This window comes from Lissotriton vulgaris, chromosome 3_1, assembly GCF_964263255.1.
Source record: "Lissotriton vulgaris chromosome 3_1, aLisVul1.2, whole genome shotgun sequence".
In the NCBI taxonomy this organism is placed as follows: Eukaryota; Metazoa; Chordata; class Amphibia; order Caudata; family Salamandridae; genus Lissotriton; species Lissotriton vulgaris.
The window spans coordinates 1,891,515,841-1,891,541,968 of NC_141689.1; the positions used below are offsets into that span (position 1 = coordinate 1,891,515,841).

The window sequence follows — 26,128 nt, forward strand, 5'->3', positions numbered from 1 at the left end:
GAGGGATGTCGTTGGCAGAAGTGGGCACAACTCCTTATCTTTCTGACTTTTCCTGCTGTTTTCCCACAAAGAGGAGGTGTAAACCGAGGATTGTCATCTGCTGCTAGCAGCAGAGGCTGGGGGTCGCATTACAAAGGCAGGAGGCCTTTCAAGCTTCCCCTTCAAGCACTGGGCCCATCCTGGGGGATGAGGTGGGACACCTCTGCCCAGGATGTGCATTGTTTCTGGTCCCAGAGAGTAGAGGCTCTCCAGAGGTCCAGAAACATCTCTGTGTGCGGCAGACTGCCTAAAGCCAGTCAGTGCCCTCACCAGGTTTTCAGAGGGTACCTCTGAGGTACCCACTAGGTACATGGTTCATTAAATCCCATGCTGGCATCAGTGTGGGTTTATTGAACGGAGTAGTTTGGTACCAAACACTCCTGGGTTCAGCAAAGCCATGATGGTCCTGTGGAACTCGATTTGTCAAGTTCCCAGCCCATGTACTCTCTATTGCTTCCCTGGCACTTACAATATTAAAGAATAGACCCAAATACTTTAGGGGCATATCTGCTCAGGCAGATATGCCCACACCTGTGATATAGGGCACACTGCCTTAGGGCTGGTAAGGTCTGCTAGAGGGGTGACTTACCTATATCTTGAGTAGTGCTAGTTGGCATGGCACACCGGCAGTGTGCCATGTCGACTTGGTTGTTTTTTTTACCTCACAGGGGAATACAAGCTGCGGGGCAGTGGCATGGTCCTAGTGAGGGGGTCATTCATCAGCCTCTAGGCCCAAGGTACCCAAGGTACCACTTACTAGGGACTTACAGGGGGACAGAAGTACTCATTGTGGAAATGTTTTTAGGGAAAGATCATGGTACTGGATACCTGGACAGCAGGGACCCAGTCTTTTACAATCAAAGTTGTATACACCTCCCCCAAAAGTTGCACTACCCCCATCCCCTTCCCACAAAACCTTTGTAGTGGTTAGGCTGGCGTGCTGCGCTTGATCGCTATGCACCATATGGGGGCTGGTCTGACAACATTTGCCAGGGCTGCTTTTGGTTCCCAGTCCGGCCCTGTAAGCCGGCTGCACTGCTACTAAAATAGAGCAGAAACTAATAAGATATACGTGGTTCCTGTAATGTGTGTGTGCTTCTGGTGTCTGTTCACTTCGACTGAGTTTTCAATAGACTTGTGCAAAAGGTTACAATAAACTGTGCGCGCCTTTTCTCTTGGTGACTTCTTCTCACGTCTCAAACATTTTAAACAGCATTTTAAGGACATCTTCAGGAGCCTGCGATCGATTCCTTTTCGTAGCGTGGGTCTGGCTGCGGGTAGAATCGAAATGTTGACTTGGGTTGTTTCTCAAAGAGGCCGGGACAGTATATGCATCCATGAACTGCTGGGCGCTATTTATTATTTTCGTGCGTTAATTTCTTTCGTTACATCCAATGTAGCTCCTACAGACGTTTACCCTGATTTTTTTGTGTTTTGAGGGGGGGGGGGCATTAGGAAGAAGTGGAGAGGTTCAAGGCTTGCAGATATGTGTTGATTGTATTATTTGGGTACAAAGCCCAGGTACCGGCAGCACAGTTAAAATAATTTCGTGCATACCTACTCATTTTTATTTATGGTTTTATTTTAGATTTGTTTTTATTTATTCTCAAACCTTTTACTGTCTGTACACAAGATGCATCACCTCCATGATCCTAAAATGTGCAGCCATACAAAAGTGGTTTAATAGCACATTGGTGTCTATTATTGAAGTAGAGGTGTTACAAGATAATATTATTCATCATCCTGATACGTGCACCCAATGCATCACCACCTACCTGAACTCCCATTGATTTTATTCTTAGAACACTGTATTTTTATGATACGTTCTATAAGGACCATAGTACATTGTCTGGTGCTCTACAGATAGTTAGGATGAAGGATGCATCTGCCACAGCCTCCTGCATGACTTGGACACAGCACATGCTCCTACAGATGTGTACCTCTTGTTATGTACTTTTTAGTGTGACTGTAAATTATGACACACCCTTCCCCGTTAACACACAATTGGTGGCTGCCAACCTTACATTCTAGCTAGGCAGGTTTGGGCTAATAGCCAACATTTGCTACAACTCTCCCATCGGACCCGTCCATGCGTGGCCTTTCACCCTCGAGGTCCAAGTATGCCTGTCCCATTCCTTACACCGCCGCCCACTACACCCTTCATCCCCTAGAAAAGCACATTCAACTTACTTTTTTAAAACAGTAAGTACCAGGGCCCTTGTTCTTGTGACTGCTCCTGGATGTGTGCTTCTGATTCTGATCCTCACCCCCTCCCTAAAGGTTAGCAAGAGCACGTAATTTGAGGGAACAATATATCGCTTAGCAGTGCCAGTTCACAGAGGCATTTCGTGGCAGGCACCGATAGTCTGTCTGGAAACCACCAGATCACAAGCATCTGCAATGCAATTGGTTTAGGATTTACGCAAGTTTGAGCTATTGGCATTTTAAATGACAATGCCTTTTATTTATGTTTTGGTTTTAAAAACATAAATAAAGGGCATTGTCATTTACAATACCAATAGCTCAAAGTAGCGTAAAAGCGACACCTATTGCATTGCAAATGCTTGTATTATTTCTTTCTAGCCCCATATGCCATTTTCTGCCTCATGACAGCAGGGAGCAGCTCTATTATCACCTTCACAGAGCTGTCTGAAACTGTGAGAGGCAATTCGATTTTGCTCAACCACAGGGAGAGCGGATTAGAAAAACTACAGAATATACAGAAATTGACTAGACGGGTTTCTGCTTCAAAATACTGCTGAGGTGTCTTGTTTGAGCAGGTACCTCAATTGTAATGTAGGATAAAATGATAAAACACAATTTATGGAAGTTATATTTTGTGCTGCAGGAGTAGCAATTGCATTGCTTCCTAAAATGCATATTTATTTTCTGTACTTGAGGGCAGTTGCACAATTCGTATTGGAGAATATTAAGAAGGTTCTTGTCATATCAAGTCAAATTTATATTGCTGTGACTTCGAATCATTTTTAAATCAGCTGCTATAGTCAACCCCTTCGTGACATGCAGCCCTTATTATTTAGCTAAATTGGGGTTTCGCCTAAACCTCGTTCCCATCATCCTCTCAACTCAGGGACATGAGCAGGAATGAAATGAGCAGCTTTTTTGTCTGTCATTGTTAATGGGAGAAATAGAGTATGCTTATGTGATACATTTTCACTCTGTTGTGGAGGATCCAGATGTAAGTTTACAATCTGCTGTTTTTCACGCATGTATGGTCCAAAACACACTATGGTGCCTTTTTTAAACGTTTGTCAATGTGAAACAGTATTTTTTTTACCAAATACAACTAGCTGGTGTTTTGTAGCCTTGTCTAAATGGTATAATTTTAAGTATGAATTAATACAGCCATTTTGTTTTTAGTCCAACATTTAGAGATTGTTGTCGATTTCCTAGTCACTCCTTAATGGTTGTCATATCTCTGACCTCTGGATCAGTTGCTGGGTCATTGTTGCCTTCTGTATTTGGAAAGACATTTTCCTATTCATGTTAATCTGGAACTTTACCATGCAGCCAGATTTTGACAACTTAGTTTATGCAAAATTAGAGCTCAGATTCCGGAGGCTTTCCCATCTGTGATTACAGTACCAATATTTAGACACTTTTGTAAGGAAATTCTATGGAATACAGTGAGTGCCTTTCTCTAAGTTATGTAAGTATTTATTTTGAAAAATAGGAGAGAGATGTACATTTCCTTCCTTTGCTTTAATGAGCATTTGTGATTTTTGAGATTGACAGTGTCCACAAAACCAGAGTAGTTGCTTGTCTACAGTCGAAATATGTTCAAAGTCTCTCTTTAGCCTAGCAAAGGGCACAGAGATGCCACTATAGCAGCAGATTGTGTGGTATACAACTGCCAGTTAACATTCATAATAATTGGAGCACTGTAAGACCCATAGGATCGCTGAATTAGTGTCTAGTGGATGACTTGGGTGGGTTATGTGCTTGGTGGCATGAGTATAGCTTGATAAACCAGATGCAAGAAGGATAATCAGTCCTGCCATTGGAGGGGTATGAAGGAGGGGTGGGTAATACCTCTGTGACAGTGTAGTCAGCAGAACCTGTCTAAATAGGGCTCATTCCATTTCAGGTAATTCTTGAACGTTTGGTAAATTTGTTGTGTTCTCAATGCTTGATTAAGCATGTCATGAAGTGAATGACTAGTGGCTGGCCTCGTTCATATTTTTTTTTTAATCAGAGTTCATTGTAGTTCATCTGAGAAATTGTACTTGATTTCAAATTGTTGGTGCTAATGTATTAAGGTTTTGAAGATAATTGCCCTAGAACATGGGTACTCACAAACTTTCTCTCAGGGGCCAAATTTACTGTGTGGTTTGTGTCCGAGGGCCGCACCGGTGGGGGAGGGGGCGGGGCTAGAGCAACAAAATAAAAACTGTGACCATGAGGTTGAACACAGGTCCCTGCAGCGGACGCCTTCGTCCACTGAGCTACCAGACCCGGCATACATACATACATATATATATATATATATATATATATATATATATCTGCCTCCCTCCCTCCATCCCTCTATCTCCCTCTCTCTCCCTCCTTGTCTTCCTCTGTCTCACTCACTGTGACTGTCTCACTCCCTCTCCCTCCCTCACCTTCGCTCTCCCTCTCTCCTTCTCCCTCCCTTTCCCTACCTCTCCTTTCCTCCCTCACCCTCACTCTCCTTCCCTCACCCTCACTACCCTTCCCCCTTTCCCTCCCTCACTCCCCTTCCCTCACCCCCCTTCCCTCTCTCCCTCCCTCCCTTTCCCTTACTCCTCTTCCCTCACTCCCCTCCCCTCCCCTTCCCTCTCCCCCTCCCTTCACTCCCCTTCACTCCCCTCCCCTCCCTCCCCTCCCTCCCCCTTCCCTCACTACCCCCTTCCCTCACTCCCACTTCCCTCACACCCCTCCCCTCCCCCTTCCCTCCCTCCCTTCCTTTCCCTCCCTCCCTCCCTCCCCTCACCCCCCTTCCCTCACTCCCCTTCCCTCACTCCCCTTCCCTCACTCCGTCTCCCTAGCGCGAACTTGACCCAAGAGGGTATTAAAGCGCTTTACATTTAGGATCATTGCGTTAAAAGTTACATCAGTTACAAGAGCACAGTAAGGTACAGTATACATCATGTTATTTAACTAACCAGCCTGAGAGGTCAATGAAATAATTCAGAACAAGATCTCACTAATACACAGTTGATATTAAATAGTCGAGCTTCGCATTTAATGACAATATAAGCTATTTAAACAGAAAGCATGACACATTTTGGATAACTAGTGGCAATAGTCCTTGGGGGGAATTCTCTTTTTTTTTTTAAATGACACAGAAATGTTGACAGTACGTTTACTCCATTTTTAAGTTATCGTATTTTTTCATGAGATTTGTTACAAGACTTACTTTACATCGTTTGACGACTCAGCTTTGGTTCTTAGAATCAAACCAGAGCCCTGGCACGGTTATCTCCAAGGCAGTCTGTGCCCCTAACCACCCCTTAGAAATAAAGCATCTCCCACTCCCCTGATTGCGTACATCTCCAAACCCCACACGACACAAAAAAACTTCATAAATACTCAAAATAATTCTCACATACAATAGGCTGTAAAACACGCAAACTATTTGAGCACCAATAAAGCGATCCGAGGACCTGTGAGGGGTATGCAAGCGCTATAGTAAAACGCTAAAAGTATCATCAAATGAGGTCGGAGCACAAAACACCACAAACAAGAACACCCACACAATATTCAGCTAGCAAAAGGTAGTATCCATCCAGCTAACAACGGTCCTGGGGCAAGCATAAACGGTGTGACATTCACTATAATGCCGAGCTGAGTCATGTGTACGAAAAACCTCTCCGTGACATCATGAACACAAGGATGAGCACGGGATCTCAATCATCAAACAGATGCATTCTGAACTTCACCACAACCAACTGGAGTATCACACCTGAAAACAACAAGTTTGAGAAAAAGTGCGCTGGACAAGAAGAAGGGGTGCTTCAAGGCGCTAGAATCTTTTTGTAACTCAAAGCCGTGTACACCCTGGGCAAAAAAAGAGCTGAGCCCCATTATTAAAAGAAATGACCCCCCTCCTCCCCAATGTGCCTGTCTGTCACCGGGCTGAGAAAGCTTCCCCAGCGCGCGCAGACACACAGCCCCACCCGAGCACTTCACAGCCATTTGCATGTGAATGGGGCTTTGCTGTATTTCACCTCCTCTTAGCGCCCCTGCAGCTCCACTCTGGCCTCCTGGGATGAGTCGCCCGGCCCCACAGAGCAGCAGAGTGTCTGCAACCAGCAGTGTTCGCAGACACTCTTTAAAAAAGTTTTTTTTTAAAATACCGGGGCGATGTCTCATGGTCCGCGGGCCGCCACGGAAGGCTTGCCGGGCCGCTATTGGCCCGCGGGCCGTACTATGAGTACCCGTGCCCTAGAAGGTCTTGTGCAGGTTGTACAATCGTTCAACATCAACCTCTCCCCTGATTGCGTACATCTCCAAACCCCACACGACACAAAAAAACTTCATAAATACTCAAAATAATTCTCACATACAATAGGCTGTAAAACACGCAAACTATTTGAGCACCAATAAAGCGATCCGAGGACCTGTGAGGGGTATGCAAGCGCTATAGTAAAACGCTAAAAGTATCATCAAATGAGGTCGGAGCACAAAACACCACAAACAAGAACACCCACACAATATTCAGCTAGCAAAAGGTAGTATCCATCCAGCTAACAACGGTCCTGGGGCAAGCATAAACGGTGTGACATTCACTATAATGCCGAGCTGAGTCATGTGTACGAAAAACCTCTCCGTGACATCATGAACACAAGGATGAGCACGGGATCTCAATCATCAAACAGATGCATTCTGAACTTCACCACAACCAACTGGAGTATCACACCTGAAAACAACAAGTTTGAGAAAAAGTGCGCTGGACAAGAAGAAGGGGTGCTTCAAGGCGCTAGAATCTTTTTGTAACTCAAAGCCGTGTACACCCTGGGCAAAAAAAGAGCTGAGCCCCATTATTAAAAGAAATGACCCCCCTCCTCCCCAATGTGCCTGTCTGTCACCGGGCTGAGAAAGCTTCCCCAGCGCGCGCAGACACACAGCCCCACCCGAGCACTTCACAGCCATTTGCATGTGAATGGGGCTTTGCTGTATTTCACCTCCTCTTAGCGCCCCTGCAGCTCCACTCTGGCCTCCTGGGATGAGTCGCCCGGCCCCACAGAGCAGCAGAGTGTCTGCAACCAGCAGTGTTCGCAGACACTCTTTAAAAAAGTTTTTTTTTAAAATACCGGGGCGATGTCTCATGGTCCGCGGGCCGCCACGGAAGGCTTGCCGGGCCGCTATTGGCCCGCGGGCCGTACTATGAGTACCCGTGCCCTAGAAGGTCTTGTGCAGGTTGTACAATCGTTCAACATCAAGGTATTGGTTGAGTGTATATGTTAATTCAGTTAATGTATATGCTGGCCACTTGAGTCTGTATCTCTGAAACTGTTGTATGCTCAGTAATATTGCTGTAGTCTAGTCCTAAGAGGCCCAGATATCTGTTAAGGTCTATGAAGGGAGCAGGATAAGTACGTTTTCAATAAGGCGAGTTAATAACGATTGATGGGAGCCATGTTCACTTTGCAGGCAGGATTAAATCAGCAATTTAGAGTAACACTTTTCTGATGTGAGTGCACTAGATCATGGACTGACCGTTTTAGGTCTCGGCCTGCGTAGGCTGCGCTTGCGCAGTCTCGCTGGTGAGACATTTTGTTTTACAGTATGGGGGCTTGAAACCGCCCCTCTTTTCCATTGGCTGGCTTCCTAAACGGAGGCCAGCCATTGGAGGAGAGGGGCGTCACTCCGTTCAAGCCGGATTGGGGGGGGGGGGGGGGGGGGGGGGTTTTACGTTCTTTCTATTTTCTTTCTCTCCTCTTCCAATTGGCTGGAATTTTACATTCCAGCCAATGGGAAAAGGAGAGAATGAAAAACACGCACCCCAGTCGTAAAAGGTCGGGGCTTTTTCAGGAGCCATTTCTGCTGGACCGCCGCCGGAAAAAGTAGAGAAGCTGCCGAGTCCTCTGGTGAGTGCTCGCTTTTATTGCCTCTGTTCCCTGATTGTGTCCGTTTTCTGGCGTCTGCCCCCTCGTTGTTCTTGCTTTCCTGCCCCCTGGTTCTTTGTGCTTGCTCTCCTGCCCCCTCGTTCTTTGTGCTTGCTTTCCTGCCCCCTCGTTCTTTGTGCTTGCTCTCCTGCCCCCTTATTCTTTGTGCTTGCTCTCCTGCCCCCTCATTCTTTGTGCTTGCTCTCCTGCCCCCTCGTTGGTTGTGCTTGCTCTCCTGCCCCCTCGTTGGTTGTGCTTGCTCTCCTGCCCCCTCGTTCGTTGTGCTTGCTCTCCTGCCCCGTTTGTGCTTGCTCTCCTGCCCCCTGTTTGTGCTTGCTCTCCTGCCCCCTGTTTGTGCTTGCTCTCCTGCCCCCTGGTTGTGCTTGCTTTTCTGCCCCCTGTTCCCTCGTTGTGTTTTTTCACGCCTCTGTTCCCTGTGTGTGGGGCTCTGTGTGTGTGGGGCTCTGTGTGTGTGGGGCTCTGTGTGTGTGGGGCTCTGTGTGTGGATGTGTGGAGCTCTGTGTGTGGATGGGTGGCTCTGTGTGGGTGGGTGGCTGTGTGTGTGGGTGGGTGGCTCTGTGTGTGTGTGGGTGGCTCTGTGTGTGTGGCTCTGTGTGTGGGTGGCTGTGTGTGTGGGTGGGTGGATCTGTGTGTGGGTGGGTGGCTCTGTGTGTGGGTGGGTGGCTGTGTGTGGGTGGGTGGCTCTGTGTGTGGGTGTGTGTCTCTGTGTGTGGGTGGGTGGCTCTGTGTGTGGGTGGGTGGCTCTATGTGAATGACTGTGTGGGTGGCTCTATGTGAATGACTCTGTATGTGTGTGGGGGTGGCTTTGTGTGTGGCTCTGTGTGGGTGCAAATGCAATAGGTCTTGCATTTGCGAGCGATTAAGCTATTGGCATTGTAAATTACAATGCCATTTATTTATGTTTTAAAAACAAAAAGCATAAATAAAAATAATGTCATGAGCAATGCCAATAGCTCTAACTTTAAGAATGGCGAGACCATTGCATTGTAAATGCTTGTTGTATTATTAGTTTAAAAAATAATACTTCAGAAAACAAACATTGACAAAATATACTGAAGTAAAGCCTGTGAACGGGTCTGAGATTAAGGATACAGAGGTTATGGGTGTGGGGAAAAAGTTAAGAGTAGAGGGCCAATAGTAGGTGGAATAAAGGTTAAGGATTTGAGATACTGGCATTAAGGAGTTAGAGCTGTGGTTCCCAAACTGTGCGCCGCGGCGCCCTGGTGCGCCGTGAAGGGAAGCCAGGGGCGCCGCGCACGATGTGGGACGAAGTGTTTAAGTCTAACTAAGAATGTGTCACTTTCGCCCCCCACCTCCGTGATGACTAGGTTGCTCTGCCCCTAGTGTCTGCCTTTCTGAAGCAGAGCATCACGGCGGCGGGGGGGGGGGGGGGGGGGGGGGGGTGCACAAACAGCACACACAGGACTGGCTACAGATCCTGGCACTTCTTATTCAAAGGCCAAAGATGATGCCCATAATCCGGCATTTTGGCGCCTGGCAGTTCTAACCATTGAAAAAGACAATCAATTCTTTCAGCTGCTGATGAGCTGTGAAAGAGATGCTGGACAGTGGCAGAAAGGAAGGTGTTGCAGCACAGGAGGGGGTCATGCTCCTTGTGGAGTCATGAGCACCTTTGGTTATTTAGATGCAAATAGCATTGAAAGAGTAAATTAAACTAATGATTTCATTTTTTCCCCCTCAATTTTGATATAGAGCAAACCCAACCCAAACATATTGGAGTGCTTTACATGAGCACCAATGACATTTCATAAGGACATGTTACTTTTTTAGATACGGAGGGCCTCATTTATGAAGGCCTTGCGCCACTGGTGCGTCACTTTTTCCCATTTTAAAAGTGACGCACTGGCGGCGCAAGACCTTCATAAATAAGGCCCGGAGAAATTAAGTTATTTGCCCAGGATCACAGGATGTTGAGCCAAAACCAGAATCAAACCTGATTCCTCAGTTCCAAAGTGGTAGCTCTGACCTCAAGCTCCATATTCTCCCCTCCTCTACCCATGCTCAGGACCTGTCCAGGGAGTACACTCGCAATATCTATGTAATACATCTGTGGTTCCCAAAGTGTGCATGCGGCACCCTGGTGTGCCGTGAAGGGAAGTCAGGGGCGCCGCGCCGCTGTGCAGGATGTGGGTCTGAAAAAAATATATAATTATCCTCAAAATGTAGTGAAACTGCGAGCTGCCAATTTTGGAGCTGGGGAACCAGGTTCGACCCTCGACGTCAGCTCAGAATCCTGTGTCATTCTGGGCAAATCACTTAATCTCCCAGCGCCTGCAAAAACAGAATACATGAATGTATCCTTGTGTAAAGTGACTGATGCTCTTCGGGTTGAGTTTGCGCTATATAAATCTGCAGCAAAAAAAAATAAAAAAAATATCCAGCCGACCAAAACACAGAAAAAGGGTAAAACTTTTCAACTGTCAAATGACATTCACGAACGTTCCTATTATGACAGCTTTTTTAAATTCATGTGCAACGTTGTACCAAGTCCATTATCAAGCAGAAAAATCACATTATTGATGACATATATTTTGGATTCTTTAAATGGTGGAGTAATTTAATGATTGGGAGAGAGAGAGAGTGTTCGTGCGCGGCTTAATAAACCTGTGGCGGTATCCCAGTGTTCTCTCTGGGAGCACAGATACGCATAAAATGACTGTCTTTAACCTCCATTGGGTGGGTGGGTGCAGGGTCAGGGTGCTGGTGGAGAGCATTGGTTGGGTGGATGCAGGGTAAGGTCCTTGTGGAGAGCATTGGGTGGGTGGGTCAGGGGCCTGGTGGGGAGCGGTGGGTGGGTGGGTGCAGGGTCAGGGGCCTGGTGGAGAGCGTTGGGTGGGTGGGTCAGGGGCCTGGTGGGAAGCGTTGGGTGGGTGGGTGCAGGGTGAGAGGCCTGGTGGGTGGGTGCAGGGTGAGAGGCCTGGTGGGGAGCGTTGGGTGGGTGCAGGATCAGGGGCCTGGTGGAGAGCGTAGGGTGGGTGCAGGGTCAGCGGTCTGGTGGAGAGCGTTGGGTGGGTGCGGGGTCAGGGGCCTGGTGGAGAGCATTGGGTGGGTGGGTGCAGGGTCAGGTCCTTGTGGCGAGCATTGGGTGGGTGGGTGCAGGGTGAGAGGCCTGGTGGGGAGCGTTGGGTGGGTGGGTGCAGGGTCAGGGTCCTGGTGGAGAGCGTTGGGTGGGTGGGTTCAGGGTTAGGGGCCTGGTGGAGAGCATAGGGTGGGTGCAGGGTCAGAGGTCTGGTGGAGAGCGTTGGGTGGGTGCGGGGTCAGGGGCCTGGTGGAGAGCGTTGGGTGTTTGGGTGCAGGGCCTAGTGGAGAGCGTTGGGTGGGTGGGTGCTGGGTGGGGGGCCTGGTGGAGAGCATTGGGTGGGTGCAGGCTCAGGGGCCTGGTGGAGAGTGTTGGGCCTTTCTCTAGCCTGGTTACTTTTAGTGGGAGTGCTTTATACTACTCTATGTATGCATTGAGATGTACTTTATAAGATCTTTGTGATTGCAAATATAGATTTATGACAGTGATGGTGACTCTCTGAATCCTTCATCACGTCTAGGCTTGATTCTTCATGTAGACCAGTGGTTCCCAAAGGGTGCGCCGCGGCACCCCGGTGCGCGGGTAAAAAAAATGGCGGGGAGCCACGGCCAACTGCCAATTAGGTCAAGGGAGCCACGGGTCAAAAAAGTTTGGGAACCACTGAGTTAGAGGATAGGAGTTCGGGCATAGTCACGGGTTTGTGGAATAGAATTAAGGGTTTGAGGATTTGACTTAAAGTGTAACTGTTTGGGGTGCAAAACGTAAGCACTGGTGTATAGGGCATGAGATTCCTGAATTAAGGGTATGACTAAGTTTAAAGGTGTATTGTAAAATGTTTGCTATATAGGGTCAAAGATATAGATTATGGGTACAGCGTGAGGGGATTGCGGTATAGACAGGTCCACTGGAATTATGCGGCAGGAGAGCACCAAGTTATGCAGCAAAAAAAAGCAAATTATGCAGCACAATGCTGCTCTTTTTATAGTATGACTTCATTATTCTGTATTTCGTACGCATGGTAATACTATCCAACAAAGATTTCACCTTAGTACTAGTTTAAAAACAAAATACAGAAATAAGCAACCGAAATATAACCAGTTCACCTTTGTGAAGGGCCTTACACTCCATGCAAACACGTTGCTACATTTTTAGTAATTTTTAATCCGTCAGTTCGAAACTTTTCTTTATCTGCAAATTAAGCATTATCTACAAAAAAACACTTGCGCAAAAAAGCTGCAGACTTGCATAATTAAAATGTATACGGCTATAGGGCTAAGAATTGTGGAATTAGGTATAGAGGTTAGGGGAAAAGAGTACAGGAGGTAAAGCTGTAGAGTGAGGGGTAGAGTAAAGGGTTACAGGTATAGGCTTGGGGTTTTGGAGTGTAAGATTAAAGGGCAGGCAGTTAAGGTGCTTGACTTAACCTCTGACTAACTGTCGGGATCACAGATGGAAACCTGTTTAGCATCAAGAGTGTTGGTGAATGTTTCCGTCATTTTGTAAGATGCTTTTTACAGTAACACAGAGCTTGATTATTTTCCATGAAAACACTTCCAACTGCGCCACATCAAAAGTGAAGTGTTAAAAACAAACCGATACCATTTATCAATTTTATTTTTTAGTTATTGTACTCCACAAAAGGACTGGGGCCTACATTTACTGGATAAGCCCAGCTGCCTTAAAGTGAGCATCTCTGGAAGGCATTGTTGAAATTGGCTCCAAAATTCAGCCAAGGTTTAAGTGCACATTTAAGGGTTAAACCAAGACCATTTTCCACGTTTGCATCTGTAAGAATGCTAGTTTTTTGCATTCCAGTGATTGTGCATCTCATCTAAGCGTAAATAACCAAAAAAGTTATCAACGTTTACAACATCCCAAAACTCCTAGTAAATAAAAACTTGTGTTACCATACTTTATTATTGATCACATTTTTCAACCACCAGTGGCTGTATGTACGTTTCTTTCAGTTCCCACGAAATAAAGTACATAGCTGTAGAAAACGTTCCAACAGGATATATATGGGGGTTTATGCCATTTGTTGTGACCCTCCTTTTAAAGTGATTTTGCTTTATTGCGCGGATTATGACCGACCACCGCATTTAGGTGTTGCATTATCTGTTATACTATGGTCAATAGTAACACAGAAATGATGGTGCTGCGGTGACAACCAGGGTGGAGATTCATTGTGTGTAGCTTGCAATAATCCATTAGTCATTTGGCGAGACCATACACGCACCTGGATAGCATAATCTAAGAGCGATATAATCAACTATAGCTTGGTTTGAAAACGGTATTAGGCAGAAGGAAAACTGCACGTATATACTGGCAGGTAAAATAAATGTCTCAGAACTGTCAACTTTAATCTCAGATCGATGTCTGTTTTTTTTCAATGTATTAATCCATCGAAAAAGACCTCTGCCCCCTAGGCTAAAGTGCTAACTGGTGTAAACTATAGGGTGGTAGGAGAGGGGATGCACTGCTTTGCGGACTGGAAACAACGCGTTACAGATAACTCTGGGCAGAGTTGCACTACGCGGATCTCCACAAAGTGCAAAAAAACTCCGCTGCACTACGCGGAGCTCCGCAAGCGGCAGAGTACAATAGAAAAATGCCGTTTGCTGTGATTGCACAGTGCAGACAAGCATCCAGCACTGTGCAATCATTGTGAACGGCACCTTGCACAGCGCAAGCGGTCCCTACTTTCCTTTTCTGCCGCTCGAGTAGACTAGAGCGGCAGCTTTCTCAACGTGAACGGGAAGTTTCTTAACGCAAGCAGTTGCGAGCACTTGCAATGAGAAACCTGACTCCCCGCGTTGAGAAATCTCGCCGTGGGGTTGATTTTAACCACGCTCACCAACTTGATGTTGACGATCGCGAAGAGGTTGATTTTCCTCACTCACCAACTTGACGTTGACCAACGTGAGCGAAGAAAAATACTCCGCTCTGCAGAGTTTTTCTGAACTCCAGAACTCCAGAGCGAAAAACTCCACAAACGGAGCAGAGTTCACCACCCAGGGTTAGTTACAGAGTGCATTGGTCTGCAAGCATGCCTGGGGAGGGGCCTTCATAGGGGCAGGGGCGGAGAGTTTGTATCGCCAGACGTCCTGGACATGAGGATTCTTTTTGCGGACAAGAAGTTTTATTGTCTATTTAGCCCTCCAGACAAGTAGACATTCTCATTATCCCCCGTGGATCTAATATAATCACAAAACAAAGTTATTTCAGATAGTTATCTGAAATCTTAGTAAATGCACCTTTTTATAGGTAATTACGGTAACCAAGCTAAGCCTGGCTACAGCTTGTGCTCACCGTCAATCTGAGAAGCAGACTTCACACTTCAAGGATGCTAGTGAGCGATGCCAGCTCCTGTATTAGTTATGCTTCTGGGTGCTAAAAGTTGCTGCATGTGCGCTCTTATTGAAACGATAAAGATACGCCACTAGAGTGGTGCAGAGTGGATTCCCCTGCAAAGGTAAAGGCATGCATGTACGGGGTCAGGGAAGGTGCGCTAAGAGTCCTTAAGAGTGGACAGGAATGCTATGTATGCTAATTCTCAGAAAGAGTATCACGTCAGAGGAGCCCTGCGAGTTGAAGGGAAGCTGAACAAGGAGGATGTGTGACCCTGGACGCCCTCAAATACAAAAAAGGCCACATATATAAGATGTACTTGTTTGATAAAACACGCAGAGATGCCTCAATGCTTAAAAATTCCTGATGTCAGCTCTGCGTGATATACCACCAGCCTGAAAACCAGTAATGCAGGAAGTATGTGATGCACTGGTACTGCGTTGCTTAGTTCCGGATTCAAGGAACTGCTGGGACTTTCCTCTATTTACTTTGCAGACAGATGACATACTGCTATTTGTAGGCATTTGTTTTGTCATTTTCCAAATGAAAGCCCTTTCTGTCCAGGGGAATAGATCTGTTCATTTGGGTAGTAGGCTCTGAAGACTGAAAATAACGGGCACGTTGGAAATATATTGCAGAGATAAGAGAGATGGGGCACCAGTCAGGTCACAGCCCCGCAGATAAGACTGACACTTATTTCGTGGGGTAGTTGGAGAACACTAGGAGAACTCCTGGCGCATGCAGTCTAGGCCAGAAAAATAAGAGATTAGAATAAGGAACACAAGAGGCCCCTCATCACTTCACCTGCCCTGCTAGCACAAGGATGAGCTGAAAGTAAGCAACGCACAAGTAACTTTTAATATGTGAAATCCTCATCCTGGCTTCGACCATACATGCTCACATTCTGAAATTATAAAGAGGGTGATTTAAAATCATAAAAAAAGATTGTGGGACTGTATTTTGTCAATAGACCTTCATTGAAGCAGAGACATTTTCAGGTGGCACACTGCTAAAATAAAACCGTTTTAAACCAGGAATCTCCTGTGAATCAGGTCTATTGGCATCTATGGCTCCAACAGTTTCCTGGTGCGTCCAGCTTGGCTCATACGGAGCAGCAGGGACAAAGTGAAGTGTGCGAGAATGGGGGCCTCCAACTCAGGCAGCTAGCGTTTAACAGTGTCATGGTTGATAAACATGACAAACCCACTGCACGGCAGGAGCTACCAGGAGGTACTTACCGAAAAATAAAAAAACTCAACTAGTGGGAACCAAGTCCCAACCAAGAGGCAGGCAGCAAGCAACAGTGTGGGAGACGGGGAGTGTTTCAAAATGCTTAAGGCTTCTTTTACTACATTGTCTCAAAAGCATTTGTTTCCGAATAGAGGTGGTACTGAAAGAGTACAAATCCTTCCTTTCTTCACTGGGAGCACGCTGGTTGTGTTAGGTGCACCCATTGTGTCCCCCAGGCTGCCAATTCCTCCTCCTCCCCATCTTCCCAAGTTTCCTAACTTCACTGTATTCTGTTCCCGTTCAAGTAACCCAACTTATCAGCTGCTACATTTGTGTTTCACCATGCGTGGTTCGCTTACCCTGAGTCCCAGCCTAGACTCTCAGGCTCCCCTTGCCAAACACCAGTAGTCTGACCTCCACTCTCTCCCACTTTGCTCAGGTATTTGGATCCTTTTCTCGAAATAGCTCCTCTACTTAATGCCATACCATAATCATAAATGCATGCCTCAGGCTGTTCTCTATTGCCCCCATATCTGCTTTGAATCATTCAGTTGCTTTTGCCCAGCCGGTTTCTTCCTCCCACTACTCACTAAACCTTTAGCACCACATTCTACAGTGCCGTATCCCAGCCATTCACGAGTCCTCCCCTATTAGCCAGTACTTGTTGTTGATATTAGCGTGCTTCACACTTCACTTGCGCTCTTTGCAAGGTCTATAAAAACAGACTGTACCACTATTTAATAGGATGCTATTCAGTGACCTTAGAAGGATAGATGGCGGAGACTGCCCTGCCAGGGTTTCTAATATCCTTTTCCAGCTTGAGCCCGGAACTAAGAACATTTAAATATTCATCAGCCCTCGTTCTGTTTGAGTATAATCATGGCTGGACACTATCTGGATCCTAACACCTAAATGCCAAAGTAATGAGGAAACAAAGGTACACAGTTTGTCATCGCTTACTTAAAAGAAGCTACGATTTGGAGGCAGGCTTTTGATTTTCTGCGACTTCTATATGCAACACATATGCGCTGTAAAAATGTCACATGTATCAGTACGTGTGATTATTTACAGGAACAACAATTTAAATAGCAACTCCTATTTTCTATATCAAAACGCTACTCATCCCACTGTAGGGTGTCAGAGAGCTTTTAATCTCACACACACACACTATACACTGACTATTAATCACACAAGTGTGTAATGTAAATCAATGTACATGATGCTGCATAAGACAGAAGTTTTTATGGGGAAGGAGTCACAAACAGTATTTACTTGTAAGGATTATATGCAAAGATTGTATAGCTGGTAGAAATAAAAAGTTGGGTTTTAAAATATAACAGTGCTTGGGATGGTCCATTATTTATGCTCAAAAAAACGTTTTTTTGCAGCCTTATAATAACAGATTAAGAACAAACAAGGTTCTAAACCCTGTCTTGCAGTTTACATGCAGGTGCTTAATGCCGGCTCATAGCTCACTGTGCTATATTAGAAAAAAATGCAAATTATGAACTGCAAGCAATAAAACAGTGGCCCACTTCCCTGTCTACATAACATAATTTGTCATCTGCATGTGACCAGATGTGCTATGCAGAATACACAATAACACTTACTTTCTGCGTCAAAACTGTGACTAAACAAAACACAGATCTCCTCAACGAGTTTTTTAACCACCAGTTTCATTATTCCCTGTGTTTTACTAGGCACAAAGCTCGATGCAGCATATGCTTTAAACCCATAAAATATTGTAAAATGCAGACGTTGCAACCTATTAAACCAGAAAAGATTTTCTGTCACGTTTCCCCTTGGCGCAAGTTTTTTTGAGACATAAAAATAAAGTACAAGTTGACCCCTTTTCAGCAATCAGCCCCGTGTGACTTCATCCTCTTTTTGTTGCCCACTTTGATCCCCAAATGTATGGGTTCCCAAAGTAAAGTTTTTCCAAACCGCGAGACCTGCTCATGACCATACAAGTTAAGAGCAGGTAGTTTTGGCTCACAAAGACATCTTGTTTTTCTGACTTTGCCTCTTCTATAGACTACCCTTCTCCATGGATCACAAGCAAAAACGCTTGTCGCTCCCTTTGTCCTCCAGGCTACATTGTCTGCTCTTCGTCTGGCCAAGATTATTTTATTTAGGGTTTGTTTTCACTGCGCTGCTAATCACCAGAGGTGATTTTCGAGTGCTTATGTGACCCATGTCCTCTGGTACTTCTCCCTTTGATCTTGACACAGCTCCTATTCTTTCAACCATGTTTCCACTTTATTTTGTACCACTGTTGACTTTTCCTATACCTATTCCTCTGCTTCTGTAGGCCATCCCCCCCCTATATTTTGGTTTTATTTATAGGGCTTAACAATCTTCTTCTGTTTTTAGCACTATAAATGATGGAACTATAAATATTGTTTACGTAATACTACTCAATTTGATATCCTTAAATGGAAGAAAAGCAAAAGTTGTATTGCCAGAATCTGAACTCAGTGTGCAGACCACAGCAGTTGTCTGGAGTAAATCTTAACCCACTGAGCCATCTAGCCAATTTGCTGATTCTGCTTGAACAACTCTGGTTTCTTTCTTTGTGCTGTCATCCCGTCACCTGCTATCCCTCTGTCCTGAGATCATCTGACCTATTTACCGGACTAAATGGTTTGGCTGCCTTTATATTTCTCTTACCAGTCTCCATCCCCTACAACATCCTCTGGTGCTTCTACCCTTGCATTCACGAAGGTTTTCTCCAGAACCTGTGTGCCTTTTCCTAGTACTAGATCCGTTCGGTCTCAATTGTTCCTCAATTTAGTCCTTGGATCTTGCTGCAGGCCTCTCCAGGTAACCCTATCCTAATACCTGGCCAGCCAGGTCTCTTAAATACTGCCTGGGGATTCTTTCAATAATTCACAGCTTGGGTGTCTGTTCTATCCACCTCAATCCAGCCTGGCCACTTGAGGTCTGCCTTTCTGCCATCTGTGAGTCTTCCCTTCATTGATGCGGGTATTATGCTACTGACATATAAACTCAGAGCTGTACTTTCCAGGCTTCCCAATTTTGACTCCTTCCCCCATAGCCAGTCATTTCTCTCCTCAAGCCCCCCTTCTATTGTCCTTACTGCACAATTCGGAAGCGGATACATTTGCTTTGCCATCACTGTGTTACCATCAATGCACTGGTCAAAAAAAGTGTCTACATGTAAATGCCTCTACATGTGCTGCTTTTTACATGTCTTTACTACTAGTGTTACTGTGGTGGCAGTTGGTTGACAGGGCTGCTGGAAGCAAAGTGGGCTGGATCAAGTAAAGGAGTTGCTCAGAGCTCTTAGGTGAGTACAGATTGCAGAGGGGTGGTAAAGAAGGCTGAGCAGCCTGTGATGAGCGAAGTCAAGGTAGCAGCAGTAGATAAGGTGTTGGAAGGGATGAAGCCTATGGTGAAACTGGAGGGTGAATAAAACATTTTCTGAGAGGGGAGGAGAACCTGTAGTAACATGTACAAGGGGTACAGAGCCTGTGATGGAGTGGTGAGATCATGGGATGAGCAGCGAGAGGAATATTCACTTCAATGTATTTAGTGTGAAGGTATATGGGTAGTAAGGGAGTGGTGTACTTTAACAGTAAGTGTGCAAAGCCCCTGTGAGCAAAGAGAAAAGACGGGTGATGAACCCTATGATGAAGATGTGGAATTGGTACGGGCTCTATGGCAAGTTAGTTGAAAGGCAAATGTTTTACTGCTGATAGCAAGAACACAGTGTGGAATGTAATACTTTATAATAAGAGAGTTTGCAAGAGCAAAGAGGGTCAAATTTACTTTGGGTTTTATAGTGGACTAGTTATCAGTCCTTGCTAGTCCGTAAAGCTTTTACTTTTAGAGTATGCAGGACAAGTGGATTTCTTTACAGGGCTAGAAGATTATTGTACCTCTCTGTCCCATGGACAAGTACAGTTTTTAAAAAATTTCCATACCCCGGCAGGGTGTATGCATATGTGCGTATGTTGTTTAGGTTAGCTGCCGCAAGGAGACTGATCAATATGTACAAGATCGACACACTCACCAATCAAGCCACATAACCTACTAACCGGTCTATCAATGTATCCGCCATGCATGTACTAATCCATGAATACTCTGATGGTGCCTGTACAGAAACTGATAATTGCAGCCGAGTCTAGTCTGTCCTGCTCCATTAGCTACCCATGCTTTCACTACACAAGAGGAATACCGAGCTACAGTCCCAACGCTGTATTGATCACTGCTGGAACTACTATTACGCAGATGTACACTGCATATTCACGGTCACACCAGTCAAAAAACAGACATCTCGATCAGCACTTTCGAAAATGGATTAGTGTATGCCAAAACAAACGAGAACACTGACATTTACACATCCTGCGCGCTAAAGACGTCCCTATACAAACCGATGACTTGACAATTATTTCCAGGATGGTGGCCATGTTTGTTTTGCATCAGTACAAGAGACATAGAAATCTCAGACAAGAAATTGAGAAAGATGCAAATAAGTCAGAATTGGAGATTGGAGGCGCAGAGACAACGCATATCTTTAGTGCTAAGCTGCAAACGTACGATTGTTTAAAAACAAAGAAATACTGCATAAATGCCGTTAATATTTATTATTCGTGTTTGAAAAAGTAAGCTATAATCCGCTGCATTGCCAAACACCACGGTGTTCCCTGAAACAGGATACAAATGGCCACTGCCGAGTACAAGGCTTTATTCCACTAACAAAGAAAGGAGGATAGATCTAATGGTTAATCTGGCTGCAAGACATTCTTTAAAGTCTCCGACCCAGAGTTCACAAAATATTTCAAACAAGGAGCCTGTCCCGGGAAATTAGGCACATTCTTCACGAGTCGTTAAGCTGGGCTCTAGAGTCACTTTTTTTTCAATGACTTTCAATGCCAGTTAGTCACTTTCCTCAGACGGGTTTGTAATCCAACTTGGACTCGAGCTTCTTGGAATCTGCCACCTTGCGCACGGCCTTCATAAAGTCCTCCTGTACTACGAAGTCGTGGTCAGCACGGATGGCAAACATGCCTGCCTCGGTACAGACGTTGCGCAGGTCGGCGCCGTTGAAGCCATCTGACAGCTTCACCACAGCCTCGTAGTCGATCTCGCCATGCTTGGAGATAGGACCAGCGTGAATCTTAAGGATATCAAGACGGGCCTGCTCGTTGGGCAGCTCGATGTGAATCTTTCGGTCCAGACGACCAGGACGCAGCAGCGCCGGGTCCAGCGTATCGGGCCGGTTGGTGGCCATGATCATCTTGACACGGTGCAGAGTATCGAATCCGTCCATCTGGTTAAGCAGCTCCATGAGGGTGCGCTGGATCTCGCGGTCGGCGGAGGTACCCTCGGAGAAGCGGCGCCCGCCGATGGCATCGATCTCGTCCATGAAGATGATGCAGGGCTGGTGGTCGCGGGCATAGTTGAACATCTCGCGGATGAGGCGTGCACTCTCTCCGATGTACTTGTCCACGATGGAACTGGAGACCACCTTGAGGAAGTTGCAGTCGAGCTGTGTGGCTACGGCGCGCGCCAGCAGCGTCTTACCAGTGCCAGGCGGCCCATAGAGCAGGCAGCCCTTGGGCGGCACGATGCCCACACGCTGGAAGAGCTCCGGGTTGGTGAGCGGCAGCTCGATCACCTCGCGCAGCTCCCGGATCTGCTCCGAGAGGCCGCCTATCTCCGAGTAGGACACGTCGCCGGGGTCCTCGTGTGACATGTTGTAGACCAGAGGGTCCACCTCACGGGGCAGATAGCGCATGACGGTCAGGGTAGTCATGTCGAGGGCCACGCGCGTTCCAGGCTTCAGCTTAGTGCGATCAAGCTGCCTGCGACAGCCCACCACATAGCGCGGCCCGTTGGTGGCCTTAACGATGAACTTCTCATCCGTGAGCTGCTTCAACACCTCGCCCACAATCTGGCCTACGCTCTGCAGAGCCTTTAGATCGTTCTCGGACTTCTCATACTGCTTGGTGAGCTCTCGAAGCTGCTCCCGGAGCTCCTTCAGCCGCCCATCGATTTCCTTATGCTCCAGCAACTTCTTGCGGTAGTCCTGAAGCGCCTTTTCCCGTGGATCCGCCATGACAGTGACCCAGCAGTTGCCGATCTGGCCGGTAAAGATGCGCGCAGGGCATGCCGGGGCAGAAGAATACCGAGAGGCACGCCGGGAAAATAACACTCTTTGTGAGTCACTACCCAAGAAACTGAAGGCGGGTGACCGCACCAGTGGTTTAAGCATAGACATAAAAGAAAGAAATGACAGCCTCGGCGATCTGCAAGTTAGCATGCCACGCCCACTGTTCTTGCCCCAATCAACACAAGAGCAGTCTGATTTAAGAAAACGGCTCACGTTTCATGTTCGACACTCTTGAAAACATTCTTTAGTAAGCAAACTATACTAATTTTCATTGAACGAAATGCCTTCATTGCATAGTTTATAGATTTCCGTGAGATGTCATTGTAACTAAAAACTAGCTGACCCATGTGAATGAATAGCATATCATCCTGATTCTACCCTAAAATTAATGAAACACGATGAAATTAATAGAACTGATCCAAGTTTAAGACGGGCATGAGAATGAACACGCCTTATGATTAATAGTTACCCAATACTGCCGTCCAAAAAAACACCAAGGGGCTCTATATCGAGATACAGGCTACTTTTTAATAAAATTGTGTATATTTCAGACATGAGCTTGTGGTTTCTCTTGGTTTATCTGTTTTGCCCGACAGACTCCATCCCGGAGAACGAGTCAACTGTTTGAGATGGGGCGTTGTACTCTTGTCTAGGGGGTTGGCGTATACAGTTCAAAAGCCTAGACCGCACCGTAACCGTTTCGAACAGTGACCATGTTAGACGTAGCTCAACGAACTCACGTGCTATTGGGTGGGATTTAATCAGGCAGTTGTAGCCTTTTTTTGTTTCCACTGCTCTGCCCTTCCAGTCCGCCCCTTGAAGACTGTAGTCTGTCTTCTGCAGGCTTCGCTGGGGCAGAGTTTACGGAGACAGGAGGCAGAGCGTACATTCAGCATGGGCTATCCTCTCTGCACATATGCCCGGCAAGGTAAGAGTGGAACAGTGTGGCACTGCTGTTTTTTGACACAATTTTTTCACGTTGGCAACTTTTGCCGTGTTGTATTATTTATTCTTTACACCTCGTCAGTTTGCTATACAATTGCATTTACGGATTGTTTCAGCTTTTGCACTCACTCTAGTTGCCACATGCATGTAATACATCTATTGGACTTTGGGTTTGTAGATAAAGCTACCGACCTTCTACAGCCTGCCGTGGGGCTGCTCCGAGGCCGATGCTGCTGTTTTGGGGATACTCATGATCATCTCTTCTTCCGTCACTTCAGTATGTGCAGTACTTTGTGATCCACGCAGGTCTCTTTCCAGCCAGGTATCTCTAAAGTTATCTAACGAGCTCTCACGTTGCACTGCAGGCAGCAGCACAGCGACTACCCTCTCCCCTGCTGGTTGTAGCAATCTGGGGGAAAGGTCATACATGCGTAATGTTGCAATTCTAACTGTTGACATTAGAGGCAATCGCCGTGTTTGCGTTTTGTTAGTTTTGTGATTAATGTGCCCCATTGCACTGTGTTCGTGCCTTATTAGTACACGAACTGCATATGTATGGCGAAGGCGAAGAAAACAGCGCCCATTAATGGTTAATCGACCCGAACAAGCGCCTGATTGGTACACGCTTGTGTGTGTGCCAGCAATCATACGCAGTATTTTGGGAAATGCGATGATCTTTATTTTGTGGTAGTGTTGGAGATTTTTGCGTGTTTTTATTTTGTGCATCAATAATAAAATACATATGTATACACTGAAACAGTGCTACTGCTTTTAAAACAAATTTCATATGATGTGTAGAAATGCGTTTTTCTCAAATGTGGTAATTAGCTCTCAATTTAAGTTTAAATGTCACCTTGTTTAAGATGGAAATCACCATGGTCACATATGCCCCCATGCCTCTCCTTGCAATTTCTGCAGCACAAAGTAAAGCTGAGATGTACAGTCTATTTCCACTGTTATTATTACGCTTCATGTTAGAAATTGGGTCTTATTCTTTTAGACGCTGAAAAAGCCTTTGATCGGGTCTCCTGGTCATTTCTGTGGCTGGCAATGGGTCACCTGGGATTTAAACAAGGATTCATTCAGGCAGTACAAAAACTATATACCAGCCCTAAAGCAGTAGTGATGATAAATGGGAATCTATCTAAAGAATTAACAATATCAAGGGGAACTCGACAGGAATGCCCATGCTCTCCATTACTGTTTGCCATCTACATTGATCCCTTTATTCGCAGTTTGGAATCTAATGCCAGTATTATCCCTATTCGGACCCAAGGCTATATAACAAAAACTCTTGCATATGCTGATGACATAGCCATAGTAACATCAGATCCAGTATTAGCCCTACCTATAATCGAAACCGAGGCCAAAAACTTTGGTAATATGGCCGGCTACATTCTCAATCAAAGTAAAACCCAAGTAGTCTTAAACAATAAATGCATCATGATAGATCCTCGAGTGACAATAAAGGCGACCTACTTAGGGGTATGTATCTCCTCCAACCTCGATAAATTGGTCGCATTAAATTTGAGCCCTCTGCTAGATAAAATGCAGAAAGATCTTCATCGTTTAAATAACCTACACTTATCTTTGATTGGCCGTGTGAACGCCTTAAACATGGTATACTTCCCTAAACTGCTTTATATGTTCAGAGCAATCAATCTGGAAATCTCTGAATATTGGTTCAAATTGATGGAGTGTACTTTCTCAAGTTTTATTTGGTCCTATTCACAACCACGTAGAGCCTATACGCTCTTGACTCTTCCTAGAGAAAAAGGAGGCTTAGCCCTCCCTAACCTCAAATTATATTATTGGGCTTGTATGCTCTCATATAATCATGAACTCTTTTTTTTATTAGATAATAATGAGATAATCTTAGGGGAAGACCTACCATCAATCCATCAGCTGGTATTAGGTAATGGGAGCAAGGGTTATCTGTGGCGATTTCTTTATGATAGCTATCACAAAAAGGTCCGTCTAAAGACCTTACTCGGAGGGTTTAAAGCGTGGAAAGCTGTGAGGAAATTATTGGGCATCGGACGACTCTCGCTCTACTCTCCACTAAGCAATAATCCAGCTCTACCTGAAATCTTTAGTGGAGCCTGCATTAAGAGATGGACCATGACTGGAATTACACACTTTGGATGTCTTTTCGTAAATGAGCGGTTACACTCGTTTGAAACCTTGAGGGAAACATATCATTTGGAATGGAGGGACTTTTTTAAATATCTACAAATTAGAGATTTTTTAACCCAAAGAATTAGAGAAAATATCTCGTTTAATAAAATACCGACAGCAGAAACATTAATAAAACCAAAAAAATTTACGATTGGTGAGATGTATTCTCACTTGGTATCCCTTCTTCCGGACAATCTCGAGAAGGCATTTCAGAAGTGGCAGGGAAAATTAACAATGACTATCGAAGAATTCAATCATGCCTATGATTTATCCCAAACCATCCTTATGTCAACCAAATTGCAAACACAATTTTATAAAACATGCTTTTTCTTGTATTATACCCCAGATAGAATCGCTAAATGGGGAAGTGGGAGGGGTACATGCTGCTTTAGATGTACATTATCTGAGGCGGATAGCATACACATATTTTCTTCCTGTGTAAATTTATCCCCATTAAAACTGAGTATTGAACAGTTTTTAACTGAGATTCTAAAAACCAGAATAATCCTCTCTAATGAAATGATTTTGCTTGGAGTAACCAATCTCAATGAATCATCACTTGGACATGAACTAATATTTATTGCCATGGCAGTTCTAAGAATATGTATTGCTTCTGCCTGGCTAGACCCTAACCCACCATCCTTTCAACAATGGTTTTCTAGATTGCTAGCTATATTTAATTTGGAAATGGCTATATATAAAAGAACAGGCAGAAGAAGGAGGGTCAGGGGATTGAAAATTTGGAATCCTTTGATTGAGTGGTCCCAATCTCAAAGTAATTCTCTGTAACATAAAGCCATATTCTGCGGGATTTAAATACCACAAAAACTTAAATGGTTAAAGATGCATATTATTTGAAATCTATAATTATCTAGATGTTGTGTATCTCCTCAAAAAGAAGGGAAATGTTTTCTTGGTTGTTTGATTAATTTACTTAGCCATTATTGTACAATGTACGAATTCTCTAATTTTTCTGTGTTTATATGTGAAATATTCTTTGCCGAACCTGTATGACCTGGGGGGAGGGGGGGGGGGTAATATACACTGGAAAAAACTCAATAAAGATAACTTAAAAAAAAAAGAAATTGGGTCTTT

The 26,128-nt window shown here is 45.3% G+C and overlaps 2 protein-coding genes across 2 annotated transcripts in view; one reads left to right on the plus strand and one right to left on the minus strand.

Annotated features, from left to right (window-relative positions):
* Positions 1–20,366: 20,366 nt before the first annotated feature.
* On the minus strand, positions 20,367–21,978 carry PSMC6 (proteasome 26S subunit, ATPase 6). Its single transcript, XM_086962356.1, has one exon. The coding sequence runs from the start codon at positions 21,854–21,856 to the stop codon at positions 20,687–20,689; it is 1,170 nt and encodes a 389-aa protein (XP_086818482.1). The 5' UTR covers positions 21,857–21,978; the 3' UTR covers positions 20,367–20,686.
* Positions 21,979–22,711: 733 nt separating this feature from the next.
* ETFDH (electron transfer flavoprotein dehydrogenase) overlaps positions 22,712–26,128 on the plus strand; it is a 412,507-nt gene continuing 409,090 nt past the window's right edge. The window contains exon 1 of the mRNA XM_086962357.1: positions 22,712–22,838. Within this exon, the coding sequence (XP_086818483.1) occupies positions 22,805–22,838 (34 nt within the window). The 5' untranslated portion in view covers positions 22,712–22,804. The remainder of the gene's footprint in view (positions 22,839–26,128) is intronic.

Bases quoted from the DNA above. Each gene is read 5' to 3' on its own strand.
- PSMC6 (XM_086962356.1), bottom strand. From the start codon at position 21,856: ATGGCGGATCCACGGGAAAAGGCGCTTCAGGACTACCGCAAGAAGTTG.